The 16,287-nt window shown below is 49.4% G+C and overlaps 1 protein-coding gene across 1 annotated transcript in view; it reads right to left on the minus strand.

Moving 5' to 3' along the window:
- Positions 1–257: 257 nt before the first annotated feature.
- Positions 258–16,287, minus strand: part of PLXNA2 (plexin A2) — a 179,340-nt gene continuing 163,310 nt past the window's right edge. The window contains exons 27-32 of the mRNA XM_055728259.1: positions 13,465–13,564; positions 11,085–11,275; positions 10,288–10,457; positions 8,365–8,577; positions 7,890–8,040; positions 258–6,991 (exon numbers count right to left, since the gene is read on the minus strand). Of these exons, the coding sequence (XP_055584234.1) occupies positions 6,896–6,991; positions 7,890–8,040; positions 8,365–8,577; positions 10,288–10,457; positions 11,085–11,275; positions 13,465–13,564 (921 nt within the window). The 3' untranslated portion in view covers positions 258–6,895. The remainder of the gene's footprint in view (positions 6,992–7,889; positions 8,041–8,364; positions 8,578–10,287; positions 10,458–11,084; positions 11,276–13,464; positions 13,565–16,287) is intronic.

Below are 16,287 nucleotides of genomic sequence, written 5' to 3' on the forward strand. Positions count from 1 at the left end.
TTTTTTAACCAGTAAACTTTATTTATATATAACAACAGTACAAAGTGAGTCCTTGGCTTGCAAAATAGGAGTGTTTCATATTTACAATAGGTACACAATAATATATTAGAATAATAACAAAACCCCCTTTTTCCTTGGAACATTTTTAAATACTTAAACTTTCTTACATTTTTTCCACAACACTTGTAAAAACAACAAAAAACAGACAATCATCTTAAAAAAAAATATAATACAGAACTCCAGTGTGTCAAGTATAATGGGGAGGGGAAGAGCCAGAGAACGATACGGTGGAATGGGTACGGATACAAATCAATTCATTATTCCTGCCAATACACAAATCCCCTAAAACTGACGTGTGTTTATTTTAAGGAGGGGGGGGCAGAAGAAATCAGAATCTGTTCCATGGCTAATACCTCTACATTCCGTGACATTTTGGGGAGCTCCAGAAGATTTAGTACCTGTACATTCCCTTTCCTTTGCCGCTTCCCACCGCTTCTCGTAACAGCCCCCAAGGTGCCATTAGCACAGAAACACTCATCAATAAGAGAAGGATATTTTACTGCAGTATCTTCTGAAGCTAGGAAATAACGTGGCAAAATCAGCTCGTCAGCTCATTTACTTTCCGACGGCTCCTCTTGCAGGCACACCTTTCTTCTGCCCAGTCCATGAGGTGGAAACATCTGATGGAGAAGCTGTTGCATAAACTTCCAAGCTTATTCGAAACAGAGGTATTAAAAATCTCAAAGGAAAGGCCGTATAGCAGACCTCGTGTTTGATCTGGCAGCCTCAGGAGGCCCAGGGAGTTTGGGATATTGTCTGTGCAATTGGATGGACCCTGCAGGTCTTTTCAGCACGTTCTTAGGCGCTGCAGGAATGTCTGTCTTTTAGTATTATCTTCCACTTTGACAAAGAAAGGAGAGGAATGGGTAACATGGGGGCAAATGGGGATCTAAAAGAACAAGCACACAGACACCGCCGTGCTCACAGCACGGCCAAAACACCTTCAGCTGCGGTTCAGCTGCTTCTGGTGCAACTGCAGCAGCAACGTCGGCGCAGACGCCCAGGCAAGACAAGGAGCTTTTCCAGCAAGGGAGCAGCCGGCCTGTGCTGCCCCGCTGCCTTCTCCTCCCCACCTCCCACCCCTGGCACGGCCCCCGGCATGCAGTGAAGCTCCCCAGGCTGCAGGATGGGTACAGGAGACCCAGAGTTTTGTGCTAGGAGCCGGGAAGGCAATAGGTACCGCTAGCAGCTGGGACGCCAGCCTCTGTGCCGTGCCTTGCCCAGAACAGGACCACTGCCTGAAACTGGTTTCTTTTTTCTGTGGTGAACAGAGGCTTTGCACAAAGCCTTCCAGGTGGTAAAAATCGGTTTGAAGATTCCCATCCTCTTCCCTGCCAAAACTAATCTGACCAACCCACATTTAAATTGTACCTTCAGGGTTGCTCAGCTCAGTGGATCCTGAACGGCACCTTCTTGGCAGCGCACGCTGGCGTCTTTTACTCCGATTATTTCCCCACTGAATGTCAAATTAAAAAACTCAAGCAGCCTATCCACACGGGTGTTGGGTGGCCTTGTAGCTGTCACCAGTGCTTTGCCTTCAGCCTCCAACCCACCGGTCTCAGTGGCCTCGGGAGAAGGCTGGGAGGAGGCTGGGGCGATGCAGGCGTTTCACCGAACACACATTCACTAAACAGACGGGACTGCTCACCTAGCTCTACCTAGCACGCAACTATATACAACATCGCAGCTCCCTGCGTTATTGGCTTGCGGTTTATGGTACAAATGCAATTCCGAAATAGGATGGCTGAAGCTTTGTGGCATTTTAATGTATCTTTGATGTCAGTTATTTATCCTTCTCTGAACATTTTTTCTTCTCTCCAGGGTACAGTCACACGTGAGCTTTCCCTGATGTCCCAGCTTATTCAAGTCAGTCTATTTTAGTTTCATTTAGTTTGGCGAGCTGAGTCCCTGTGGCAGGTGAGCTCTGACAGCACTGGAGACCGATGGAGAAGAGCCAGTGACAGGTGAGAACGTGGCTGGGCTGCTGCCAGGGAACAGGCTCGAGGCACAGGCTTGGACAGGAGCATCACGGGGACCACGCCAGGAGCTGCTCTGTCCTTTGCCAACCTGCTGCCCTGGGGACAGGGCAGGGACAGCAGGCAGGTTGGTGCTTCTCATCCCCGTTGGCTGCTTGGAAATAAGACTTTGTTTGTCGGTTGTGCCCACTGGAGGAGGAAAGCGCTCCGACCCTTTCCACGCAGATTAGACGACTCGCAGCAAGGTGCTCGGAGTCAGCAGCGCGCAGGAATGCAACCCCAGAGCTTTAAGCCCTCTTGCTTTTGTTCTCCACGTGCTCACCCATATTGCTTCCTACATTATGTAATTTTTGGTGAAGTCCAGTTGAACGTAGGAGAGAGAACTTACGTGGGGACAGGCCGTTAGGATTTTAAGACAGTGTGTTGAAGGCACTGCTGTGATGAAGGTCTCTGTTGCCACCGTGTCCAGCGGCTGCACTCGCCATCCCCACTGTGTCACAGCATTGAGACCCTGTGGGAAGGCATCACCATCCGGCACAGCCACGTCCAGCCTCCTTTGGAGATAAACCTCTGCTGCCCGGGATGCTGCCCACCAGCAGTGAAGCCGTGGAAGCAGTTTTGCTTCTCAGCGCTGGTTCCTGTGGTGGGTCTTCACGCAGCTGCCGGACTGGTCCATGCTGGATCTCATGGGACTCCAGCGCTTTGGCCGTGCTGATCTCTCCGGCCTCCCTTTAAACATAAATTCATCCTTTATGGCAAAGCGTGGACCACTTGACGTCCACATCTTCTGTACTTTGGTGGGCTGCAGTGTTGTGGTGCTCCACAGCAGGGCTCATGCGGAGACAATCTTGCCTATAAGTTAGACTCTTGTATATGGGTTTTTAATAAAGGCTTTCAAGGTGGAGAAGCGTTTGATTAGCACCTTGCTCCCCCTTGGAGTAGGTGCTTTGATAGCTCATGAGCAGAAGATTAAATGGAATTATTTAAGCAGTGACACCAGGCAGAGAGATTCTGGAAAATGACGTCTCCCACTTTGATGTCGAAACACCTGAAACGAAGTGAACTGGAGAATCAAAACACCAACCAGCCTTGCAGGAGGAAGGGGGCAATGAGAAGGATGTGAAATCATTTCATGTAAGGCAAAGTCACTGCCCCCTCCTGACCAAACCTCAAGTCCAGTTTGCTGCAAGTGCGAAGAAAATGCCATCTTGAGATCTGAAGCTTCCTCTTCCCAAGGGAGTAGTGGGAAAGTCAGATGCAAACAGGGCAATAGATTACAAGCGTTTTGCCCCAAGGGGATATGTTGCTTCATTCCATATAATTGCCTATAAAGATCCATAATTAATTCAACCACATGAGTATATACTTGGCAGATGATTTAATGGCCACCCATTCCAGCCAGCACCGTGCTGCTCCCTGTGCCACCCTGCTCATGCCTTTTCAGGTGATGGAAGAAGAGGTGTTTCTGCTGCTTCCCTTGGAAGTCAGTCAGTCAAAAGTGTAATAGCTTACTGGTTTGCAAAGTGCTCCCACTGCTCTCCCTTTCCTCCTCTGCCCAAATTCCTCCCACAACACAGAAAATAAACTCAGCTGTCCCCTTCTCAGTGCTCTCCTGTATTCATGGAATACAGACCCTGTGTTTGGCCAGCTTGGACGCATTGGATTCTTTTAATCCTTACTCACAAACCAGTACCTCCGGGCTCTGCAATCGGTTTTCTTTTCCCTCCCTCATCCTTACCTTCCAGGATAATCCCAGTTTACAGGCCCTTTCCCAGGCTTCTGACAGGACAGGGGGAGAGGCTGCTAAGGGGCAAATCAGCCAAGCAGGACAGGCAGCCCATCGTGCTGCACGTAGAGCATCGTGAGCAGGGAGACCTCCCACGTGCTGCCTCTCCTGCTGCCTGCCCGTGGGGCAACGGGCAGCCAAAACGCACATGGAAAAGACACTGGACACCGGCACTGCCGGCATTGCTGCTGGGTGGCTGCAGCACCCACACTTAGCGCTGCCCAGCAGACCCCTTGCAGGGAACCCAGCGGGTGGTTGGGGACTTCGACTTTTGCTGAGAAAATACTGGGGAAGGGGGAATGACAAAATGTTTGCTTATGGGGTGCTCCTGGTCAGAAGGTAGAGAGCAGGAGGAGGAAAGTATGCTTAAAAGCAGCTACGCAAAAGCCTCTCAGATAGATGTGAAGACAGAGGACCATGAGGGCCTGACTTGGGTTGCAGGGCCAGCACACCTTCAGGAGCACCCAGGTGATGAAAAGCCAGGTCTTTGCTTTGGGCAGTACTCATATTTTGTGAATCCTGCAGGCATAACTCTTCAGACTAATATTTAGAAGCATTTGGAAACTGTTGGAAAACCATTTGGAGTGTTTTCTTTGGGTTTCAGAGTACCATAAGAATTTGGTGAACCATCTGAATACGAATACTCAAAGCAATGACCACAACTAAAACATAGACCTGGCAATCACTCCCAGCAGCTGCACGTCGGATCACTGCAAACAGCAGCAACAGAAACCAGTAAAAAAACGAGACCTGGAGGATTTCAGAACCCGACACTCTGCAATCCCCTGTAACACCAGCAGCAAAGAGCAGGGCAGGCTGGCGGCTGCTGTGAGGATGGCTCACCACGTCCGCGGTGCTGGGCTCCAGGACGTCAGGCTTTCATAGGACAACCCACAAGCTTGCACGTTTTCTGTCTTTGAAATTAGACTCATTGTGCAGCAGAAGGATCCCTGGGAAGGCAACTGTTCTGGTAATGGGCAGTACGAATCCTGCTCTGCTCCTCAGTCTGTCTCTGCCAGCTTGCTCCGTGTCTCGGTAAATCCAAGCCCTCCAGTTACAAAGCTCAGGCTGTTGTAAATGTCAAGAACTTATTGCACAAGGTTGATCATTATCATCAGTATCTTCTCCCAAGTATTAATAGGGCACAGAGAAACTCCTAGAAATGGATTAACCAAAAGAAAGTGGACTTGGCATGGCTTTTTCTGAAGGGTAATTAAAATAACAAATTTCCTGAGTATTTCTCTACATGCTTCTCCCCTCGCCTGTTGCTGGCTTCTGTTAGGTCTGTGCCTTGAGACCAAAAGCCAGCAGCTCACTCGGTGCATGGGGAGCCTGTGGTGACCCTCCCGGGCTCTGGGATGGATATGAAAATGGATTTTCCTTCGACACACACTGGCTGCAAACTAAGGTCCCAGTCCAGCACAGCACTGCCTGGGCAGGGCTGAGCAGATGTCGGGAGCTATTTTCCTGCCACTGCCAAGCTCATGCAGTCAATACTTGTACTTCCATTAGACCTAATCACCCTGTCCTCCCCACTGCAGCCTGCGCAAATATCAATATTTATTACAGAGAGAAATATTTACAGCGTTCCTTCCCCTCCTGGCACTCTACAAAGGGACACACACAAGCTTTGGTGTCGTTGAAAGAAATAACACTCACAAACATTTGCCTATCACTGGCCACAAGAACACGTGCCGTCGGGGCCAGCAAGGAACTGAATATAACAACAAGACGCCGAGACAGAGACAAGACAGCAGCGCTAGCTGGCCCGTGGAGTGCTGGTTGAGGTTTTGCCTTGCCTAGAGCACAAAGATTTCTTTCCCCTCCCCAGTGGAAACACAAGTCCTGCGCTGACCCCGGGCGACCCCGTGAATGCTGGCAGAGAAACTCAAAGGGAGCCTGTGCCGATCAGCTCTGCAAGTCAAACAGAAAAGCAATAAATAGCTCATCTCGCTACGTTGAGTCTTTTCAAGTATCGCTCACTGTAAACATTGGGGGGGTGTTGGTTTTTACTGCCAGAAATTCAGAGGCGGCTGCCAGAAACCACCCCAAAACCCAACCAAGGAGGCTTCATCCCAGCTCTGCCCGATGGGAGAGGGCAGCCGGCTGCTCTGCTCCGAGCGTACCTGCAGGAACCAGCATTGCACCGAGCGCGGCCGGGCACGGCCGTGGGCATCCCACCGCTGCTCAGCGGGCTGCCGGCTCACTGCAGTGTGCCGGCCTCCAGCGAGGGGAATGGGGGTGGAAAAGGGGAAAGCATTTAAAATCAGATCTTTCCTCGTTCAACAGTAAATGGGATTTAAAAAAAATATATATATATCGACACTATATAAATACATAGATAAAGCTGGATTTCAAGACAGGTTGGATGATCTGATGGTTTTGCAATTCAGGTAAAGTTCCTTCTAGTGCCTATAAGTTACTCAGCCACGGAACTATTTTCTGGCTAAACCGCTATTTTACTTGTGTAAAAAGGTGTGGTGCAAACTTGTGCTCATATTTTTTATAAGATCCCAAAAAGGAGAAGATTTCATTTTTCCAAATGTTCCAATTAGCATAAGAGTCCATTCGCAGAATGTCTGAGCCACATCCCCGGGAGTCTCTCGAGGACAGGATTCAGAGCTGAACCTTCTTGCCAGGATTATCTCTGTGGCCTCTGTGGTTTTTGTTCTATATCTTTTTTTTTTTCCTTTTTCTTTCCTTTTTTTTTTTTTTAAAAAAAAAACTTTAAATAAAGTTTTATTTTCTAATATACATCAAACAATTTTCATGCAAAGCAGCAGTCATGGAGACATCCAGACTTTCCAGGTTCCTTCTTTCCATGTATGCTCGAAAAAATGATCCATCTTGATTTGACTTTGATTGAGATGCTTTGTCCTTTTCTCTTCCTGCCTTTTCAAACCGGATCCTATGTGGTTTTGAACACAGTCACTCCTTGGGCCAGTCTGCTCACTCCAGAAGAGCCTTGGTATTTATATGTGTTCAGCGCCTTTCTTGCTTGTTCTCCTTCTTAATTCCCCAGCGTCCGTGCAATCCTCTGCCCTTTGCTGTCTGCGAGCACCGCGTCCTTTCTTCAGCTCTCAATAGACATGGCACCAATAAGTTGCTCTACTTTGTATGCCAGACGCTGCCTACGTGCCTGTTCATCCTGCTCCAAAGCCCCAATGAGCTGGTACAGAAAACATCAAAAGGGAGGGAAAAAAAAAAAGAAAAAGAAAGAAATCAGCGTGCGAGAGGGGGTGGTAGAGGTGGGTGGGCAGCAAGATGTGAGCAACTTGAAACTTGGATGTGTGAAACTTAAATAACAAATGGCAAAGCAACGCGACGAGCGCTTCGCCGTGCCGCAGCCGTCCTCATTGATTTGTTGGACCGCTTGGTGCACATTACCCACACAACACCATCATTCCCACTCTTGTACCTTGGACTCCACATTTCTTGTCTCATTTAGCAGGAAAGTTATGAGATTTTTAAACCCTAATCAGAAATTAGCTGTGGCATTGTACCACAAACATACATGCAGTTAAATGACAAACCCCTTCCTCTTAACGGACATAATTGCAAAATAGGTTCTTCTTACACTGAAATGAAGGGGTGGAACAGATGGCAAGAACTTGGTTTCAAGTGATGCGTTCATTAAAGGAGCTCATGCTGCCAGGAATTCTTTGCAAACAGGAGTCTGCGCCACTGCAACATGGGAATTGTACCACACTGTTCCCAAAAGACAGGGATGTTTCTGGGGACCTTCAGTAGGTCATGATGATTTTCCACTGCATTTAGGAGTGGGCTGCACTGGGCAAATGCCAAGGCTGAGGAATGCAGTTGCTCCCACAGTATTTTAGGTTTCAGTCCTCCTGGGAAGTACGCTATGGGCACAGGACTCTTTGTGCATGAACAGAACAGAGCGGGAGAGCAGTGGTGCAAGCTACGGTCACACTGCATCAAGGACAAGGGAGGAGCTCTGGGCAGCAGCAAGGAGGGTCACTGCACAACCCAGGACCGCCCAGAAGCTCATCTCCTCTCCCATGCGGGTTGGCATCACCTCTGCGCCCACCCCAGGGGACACCCACCTCTTCGCTGTACTTGCTGACGTAGGAGTAGATCTCGTTGAGCGCGCTCAGCATGTTGAACTCGACGGCATGCAGGCGCGACTGCTCGGCGAGGTAGGCATTCATGTCCTGGTCGCTGATGGCAGGGAGCTTGGCGATGTCTGCGTAATACCTGCAGGAAGGAAAGCTGTCAGAAACACCAAGCCTCAAAACACCCCTCTTCTCCTTGGGATTTAAACAAAGCTCTGCAGGGAAAAGGGCAGCATTTTGCTTTATGCTTACATCTAGTAAAACAGGATCCCGGTCTGTAACAAGCCGAAAATAAGAGCAGCGATGCTTGGCAGGGCTGAGCTGTGCCACCAGCTTGCTGCAAGAGCCACCTCCTGCATTGCCGGCCAGCGACAGCAAAGCTGCTCGACGTGGGAGGTCGGGCAGGACCGGAGCCCCCAGGCCAGCCCCGCACCCACATTGCTGCCGCCCGCACGCTGCCACTCACCTCTCCACCCAGCTCTTGTAGCTGGGGATGTCCTTGGCATAGAGCAGCTTGTTGGAGGGGGAATCCTTGCCCAGGCGGTGCTCTGAGGTGGAGCAGGAATCCATGAAGGTCTGAGCCACAACAGAAAGGCAGGCATCTGTGATGCTGCCTTTGTGGATATCAAACACAAACTGGGGGTTTTTGATTACGTTCACCCAGAATCGCAGAGGGAGGCTGTGGGGAAATCAAGAAACAAAATTAACTGTGATGACAGAGGCTAGAAAAGGACATTTAGCTGCGGTTTGCGTTCCCAAGCAGAATACAAATGGTGGGAAGCAGCAATAACGTGAATAGGAGCTGGGCCAGGTCTATCAAACACCAGTGAGCCCAGTGCTGCCCGGGTTGCTTGTGACAGGTCCCGCTAGGCCTGGGCTGGACGCTGCTGCCCCATGTACCCCAGGAGCTGCTCTGGGGCCTGATCCTGCCCAGGATGGCAGAGGAGGCAAGAGCCGGGGGACAGCAGGTGCTGAGGGCAGGCTGGCTGTGCCAGGGCAGAGCTCGATGGTGCCGTCTGAGCAGCTCCACGAGGAGCCCATTAGACCGTGTTCTTAGAGCAGGAGTCCGCGGCGCAGAGCCGAGCCGGGGCAGCGGTGCTGCCGCCCCCCGCGCTAATCAGCCGCTGCCCGGCCGGTCCGCAGTCCATCATCTGCCAGCGGTGCAGCAGGCATCAGAGGCTTTGTCCCCAAATCCCGAGGCCTTTGCAATCAAAGGGGAATTATTATTCCTTTTTTCTTTGGCTGTATAGCAGGATCAAAAAAACAGCTGCTGCTTTCTATTACCTTTCAAGTCTCGGCTCTCTCTGTCTACCCAGCTTGCTCACCGAAGGCTTCAGCTTAACTCTTGCTGCACTGCAGGCGAGCAGCTCGGCCGCAGCCCCAGCAGTGCCAGCTCCCAGACCCCCCGGCTCCCAATTCCAAGCCCCCGTTTGCTTTGACCTGTTACGGTGGCATAAGCCTTCTCCCATCTCCCCACCAAAATGCCCTTTCTGGGGATGCTGCAGCTGCCCAGAGCGCTCAGTAGAGCTGTTAGTTCAGAGACCGAATTTTCACCTTTCTCCCGAGCCCACCGTGCTCCAGGCCAGGAGGAAGGACCAGGGCTCGTGTGGGCTGGTGGCTCCGGCAGCAAAAACTCTGCTGGTCGGTGCTTTCTTTTTTATTGCTTTAAGAAGTCTCATCTTTTTGTGTGATTCTGGAGTTCTTATTCTAATAACACCTTCCTCTAAGCCTTTCAATAAATTGTTTTTAGCTTCCCACAGCCTTAGCAGGGTACCCAGCTTTTGCAGCCATGATGATTAGAGGCCTTTTAAACCACGAAGGACTCAGGAAAATACAAAGTCTTCAGGGAGCAACCATTTGTTATGCTTTTTTTCCTTCCTCGAAGAGGTGAATTTCTAACCCACGGAGCTTTTAATCCTAAAATAACAGCAGAGGCAGAGATGTGAGAGCTCCTATTGTTTGGAAAAGGCTGAACCTGGCTGCAGTCCATGCCAGTGGCACACAGGGATGGCTCCTTCCCCCCTTGTCACCTACCCCACGATTTCCAAAGACCAGGTGTGTGGATCTACGGCCTGAGGCCGGTGCCCAGCTCCCACCTGGGCAGAGGACGCTGAGATAGCTGGGCACAGGGGTTAACGCTGCACCAGGGGTTCAGCTCGTGTGTGCATGGAGTCAGCACGAACCAGGATCAAACCCCACTGCCGCATCTGGGGCAGCAGCTGAAAAGCATTAACATGGCTTCATGGAACATCTCGTGCTTTGGAGCTACGGGACTTGGTTGTTCTCAGCCTTCCCAAAGTTCTTCCCCATCTCTGTTTTTCCCCAGGACACAGACAATTGCTCAGTACTGAGGTCTGCTCCCCTCTCCATCTTCCTCCTTCGTTCTTACCAATTGCTCTTCCACGTGTGCCTCACATCTGTGTCATGGATGCCGTGCTTATCTGCCTGCTCATCCAAGAAATCGAACATATACTTGATGGCCAGCGGGAGCGCGCTGCCGCGGTGCACGGTGCTGAACAGCGTCTCAAACAAGTCGTCCACAAATTTCTGCAGCGTACCCTAATGAAAGCAGCAACCGAGAAGGTGAAGGGAGGCGCAGGCACACGCTTGGCTAAGCAGCGGTGGCAGGAGGGGATGCCAGATGGCATTACCAGCTCTGCACAGCCCCGCAAAGTGCCGCCATGGACCCCACAGGAATAAGTAAGGTCGGGGTCCTTACGAATGCTGACTGTACAGCCAGAGGACCCCGGGGGGATGCTCCAGCTTGCAGTTATTCACGGCTGCATTTACTCTTTATTTCTCACCTGAAAGAAGTTCTTTTGCTCTCAAAAGCAAATCTGCATTATCTACAGTGATGAAACACGGTGAAAGGCAGGACCTTTCCTCTCTGCCCAAGGAAACCAGTTAAATATTTACAGGCACTGCTGTGTCTCTCCAATTCTTTGTGTTTTATAATGTGCAGAAGAAGGAAGCATTGCAGCCATAGCCTTGCAGCGTGAGAAAATCTGGGATGTGTTTCTGTTGCTGCCCCATGAGCCATCCAACCCCTGGCACCCAGGAAAGCCCGACTGGGACAGTATCCCCTGGGAGCTGAGCATCACTAGGGGCTGCACAGGATCCCTGGCAAGTGCCTATAGACAGACCTCCCTATGCATTTCCCAAGCAAATTTAGTGCATGGCAGTTACCTTTGTAGCTAATAGCCTGGTCAGGTAGATTTCAGACACCATCTTACTGCCCCGGTCTCCTTCCTTCTGGTCTCCATGGTCGTGGTTTTTGACCAAGTGCCAGACCTTGACCCCGCTCTCCAGGTCGGGGGTGATCATGGGGGCGCGGGAGCGCAAGCTGTCGGGGCTGCCGGTGTAACGGAAGGTGGAGTCTGAACAATGGGAGGAGAAGTCGGTCATGCTCAAAGCAACCCCCTTTTTCATTTCCCTGTCTCCTCTCAGTGATGCCACTGTGCTTGCTAATGCCAAAATCATCCGCCCTGGCTTTTTTATGGGGTAATGAAACGTAATACCAGCCTGGCACTGACGAAATGTGGCATTTGCCAAGGATACGCGTTGGTCTTCACTGAGAAGAGCCCTTCAGACTCAAGCTTTTGTGTTTTCACACTCAGACATGGGACTTTTCTGCTCCATTCACATCCTTTACTTATGTGAACCGACTCCTGCAGCACCGGCATCCTGATATCAGTCTTCCCTAAATAATAACAAGCTCCCCAGCACAACCAGCACAAAGGGAAGAAACTGTTGTTCCTGTTCTCCAGGCATTCATTAGAGCAACAAGGGCTCAAGCTGAGCACCAACTGCAGAGCCTGAGGCCAGTCCTGCATCCCGGCTGTGCCGCCCGTGGTGCTGAGCGGGTCCGGCCTCCCTGCTGTCCCTGCTTCTGCCCTCCTCCCTGGCAGGGAAATGGGAGCTCAAAGGTGAGCAGACAAAGGTTTTTCCCTTAATTGCTCAGAAACCATGGAGGGATGTGAGATACATTTAACTTCCCAAAGAATGTACCTCCCTGGATCCCATCCACAGCATCTTCAAGCTGAGACACCGGGCTGAGTAACACAATCATGTGCTGTTGGATTTTTTTCCTCTCACTAAATTTCTTTGTTCTCTGGGAATCTCATGCGTTTTCTCAAGTTTAGCCTCCAATTCACTGCTCACCCTCCTCATGGAGAGTAAGGGAATCAATCATAAATCAGCCGAGGGAAATACGCAAGTCATTACCAAACTAGCTAGATTTTCATCCCTGATTAAGGCTTAGATAAATGACTACTCCAACTGATATAATTAAGGAGACAGACAGGGGGACAGCTAGGGAAGCATCTAGTAATTCTATTTTTAAACACAGCTCTGTACTGATATATAATGGGGGAAGTAAATAAGTATCTCATTTAAATTCTGTCTGCACAATTAGAAGTATTAATCTTAACATGAGCGATGATAGTTCATATTGGGAGTTTGCAAAAGCTTTTCCATCTGACACAGATCAATGAGCACCGAGGACTCAGGCTGTGTGACCCAGCCTCGGTTTTTCCATCACCTGAAGCGTGGGAAGTGCTGGGCACTCGGGTGGACTACAACTCCCAGGGAGAAATACCTTTTCTCTTGGCTTTTGCCTAAGACTCTCCTGTGGATGGCTCCTCAGAACCCTTGCTTGAGAAAAAAACCATTATTCTGGGAGCTATAAACAAGAGGAGGTTTGTCAGGAGATCTCTCGTTTGTAAAACACTCTGTAAAATGAAAGATAATGAAAGATCAGCACACTAGAGATTTTGCCACTGCTGCCTTTTATGGAAGTATATTATTACTATTATTGTGGATTTAGTGCTATAAACGCACACCTGGCACCTCGCAGACTCATTTACTCAGGCTGCAGCGTCTTCAGGGACCCTCTGTAAAGTGCCAAGCCCTGCTATTATGCAAATAATTAATTCCCAGGTGTGCACATCCGAGCACGCCGAGTTAAGATTGCCATTCCCCGGTTTTGACCCATTAGCTGAGGATTCAGGATCCTCCATGTAGAGAAGAAAGAGATGAAGGGATTGGGCTCTTCCCTGGTGCAGACCTGCTTACACACAAGGGACACAAAGCTGCTTTCCTGCAGCGGGAGCCCCAGGGGAGCTCTGCTGCATCCAGCCCCTCTCAGCAAAAGCCTTTCCCTGGGCTTTTCCAAGAGCCGTGTTTCCCAAGGCTGCTCATGTGCTTGGCATTTCCTTTTCCCTCCTCTCAGCTTCCCTGGGCTTTCTGCTGTTCTGTCCATAGATGGAAAAACCTTTGCAAAAAACCAGTAGCCAAGGGCATTCTTCTGTTTGGCACCTGAACGTGCCCTCATTGTGGCTGAGGTGGTGTGGTTCTTTGGGGGAAGCTGCTGCTTTTTCCCCCACCTAATTGCCTTGGGGTGCTGCCCTCCTGCAACAAAGGCAGCTTCAATACCAACCCCATCAAGATACACTCGCAAGTAAAGCTGCAAGCTCCAGGCTGGCTCTGAAATGCGGAGTACAGCAGGAGTAATGCCCGGTTGCTGCCTGTGAGCCATAGTTTCCCAGCCCTTAATGCTGCTTCTTACCGTATCTACTAATGGATGTCCGGGATATACTGGCAGAGGCAGGAATATTATAGGAGGAGGTCTGTTTGGGAACGAGAGCCACAACTGAGCGGTCCGATACCTGGGGAGGCAAAGGGAGAGAAGAAAAGCTCAGCGAGATGCACCGGCTGCTCACCCAGCAAACGCAGGTAACACCAGAGCTCGGGTGCAGCGTGGGCAGGGGGCACGGCACGGCACAGCATGGCACGGCACGGCACGGGGTCCCCAGGGCAGCCAGGCTCTCTGCTGGGTTGTCGGCGAGGGACCAAAGGAAAAAAGTGGTAAATCAAAAGACATCTTGAAGCTGGTTTTGGTCGTTCTGATTTAAGATTATGTTTTATCCAATAAAAATGAGAATCTCAAGAATTGTTGTGATCCAATTAAAGTAACAATGCAGAGGGAATAAAAGGGCTATAATAACGTTATGGACCATAAAACATTCCTATTAAACCATTTTTTATTTTAGCAATTTTTACGAACTTTAAAAGTTTGATTTACAGCTAAGCAAGACATAAAGCCATCTTTCAGGGTATTAAATTGTCAGTCCCTCTACTGCACCAGAGAAGGAATTAAATGCTGGGAAGTCTAACTATAAATGAACATTAGTGCTAACAAGATTTTGTTACAGCAGATTTTAGTAGCCATGTTTAATTTTATCCTCCCTATAAATCTAGTAGTCACTGGAAATTTTTTAACTTATTTCCCTTAATTAAGGATCTGCAGGTTTCCAGGGAATGGGCCTGAGTGTCTTTTAATTTTGAACTCGTGGCCCGTGGCGCGGTGCGGCAAGGGAGCAGAGAGCGCAGTCACTGCATCTCTCAGGTTGAGGACCCGCCGGCGCCCAGCCAGCACATTATTTAGAGGAGCTGCATGAAAGAAATGCCTCTTCCTGCTGGAGAAATTGCTTTTGGGGCTAAGTCCCCCGTTACGTCCTGCGTGGGACTCGGCACTGTCCCCGCGCACGGGGAAGCTGCAGGGGTGTTTGTACAGCGTCTGCTGGCGCGAGGTGATCGCACACCGCGATCCTCACTGCCTTCAAGGCTCTGGGTACCAGTCAGATGAAAGGTTTCATGTAAATGCGACTTATTATTATTGCTAGTGATAGTGGAAATAATAGTCACTTGTGTTTCACAGTACAAAAGTGAGGTATTTCTAGGCAAAACACTTCAACCACCTCTGTTATTTCCTCTTCTGCTCCTGCCTCACTTCATCCCATTTATTAAGACAACGGAAGAAACAATCAGTGGTGACATTATTTTCTTAGGCTGCTATTAGCTGCCACTTCAGTTCAATTTTGCTAGGGAGAAACCCGAGTGGGCCAGTGCTCCCGTGGAGGCAGCAGCTCCCTGTGCTGGGATCCATATCCACTGGGGCTGCGGTTAACTGGGAGAGAGGCATTAAAAATTCCACACACACACACAGAGCACTCTCACTCTCTAAATTTTGGGTCGAATGGCTCTTGTCAGCTAAAAAACACCAGCGTGCAAATTAGCATCAGATGTAACACACATTCGTTTCCCATCTCGCTCTGCTGTTGCCATACTCCCATAAAACCCCAGAGATGCTTGCGAAGCTGGCTGGCTGTTTTACAACTTTATAAATATTCTGATTCTTCTACAAGCTGGAAATGTGCTGCACAAAACACCTTAAAGAAAAGAAAATTAAAATCTGGAGCAGGGAGAGCAGAAGCCCAGACAATAATCCTGCGTTTGCGTGGGGTAGTGAGGACGCAGTGAGGATGCCAGCTCCACATCCACGCCACCCTCGGCTCCTAAGTCTCATTTTCCACAAAAATCTTCACTCTCTGCTTCTAATTTTCCATTTAAAATAGTTTTCTAGTCTCTCAGCCTTTCTAGACTCACAGTGGCTGACAGGTATTCATGCTCTGCTGCCTCTGAGTTAACCCTGCATGAGCCACTGTAAATCATTTGATATTAAATTCAGTGTTTCATTTTTCTTGAGTAAAGCCACACGGGGTGAGACTCTCCCACGGAGTTTAATAGGCATGAAACCAAAACGACACCACACAAACGTAATACAATTCCTTACAACATAAGTTAAAAGCTCCAGAGAATTTAACAAAGAATTACACCTACTTAACCTATACATCTATTTTTATAAATGAAGAAATGAGCAGCAGGCATATGGTTCTCTATATAATTCTATGAAGTGGTTCAAAAATATTGCCGAAAGATGAATATTTCTCTTCAAATTCAATCTGGCTTTTGTATGCAAAGGCTTCCCATGAAAATTACATTCTATCTGTTGATGCAGGTATTGTATAGTATATTGAAAACAAATGTAATAGTGTCAAATTCCAGCAGCCAGGTATGGAGCCGAGAAACTCTTGGAATGGAGTAAGTGCCCTCTGCAGAGCCTTCCCACCCTGCCCCAGTGCACGGTGAGGAGGAGGAGGCTGGTTTGGTCCAGGAGCTGCAGGGACGGGGGCTGCGGAGCGCTCAGACCCCAGAAACCGGGGGCAGGGGCAAGGCTGCGAGGACCGGGCAGGCTCTGGTCCTTGCTCCAGCACTTACTGCCAGCAGCACCTCTCCAAAGGACCACAGAACCCCGGTGTTCCCGGATGGAAACATGGGCTGTGCGTGCAAATCCAGAGATCACTGTGCCTTCGGATCAGAATAAACACAAGACAGCTCTGAACAAAAGATGGAGATAGCTTTACAGGGCTAGGGGTTGTTTTGTTTTGTTTTGTTTCGTTTTTCTAGACATTCAGTAATCCTTCGTTAGTCCTCCAGAAACTGGAGAAATCTAGATTTCATTTTTATGGCTCGAACCACGCCTGTTTTA

Source organism: Falco cherrug, chromosome 16 (assembly GCF_023634085.1).
Source record: "Falco cherrug isolate bFalChe1 chromosome 16, bFalChe1.pri, whole genome shotgun sequence".
In the NCBI taxonomy this organism is placed as follows: Eukaryota; Metazoa; Chordata; class Aves; order Falconiformes; family Falconidae; genus Falco; species Falco cherrug.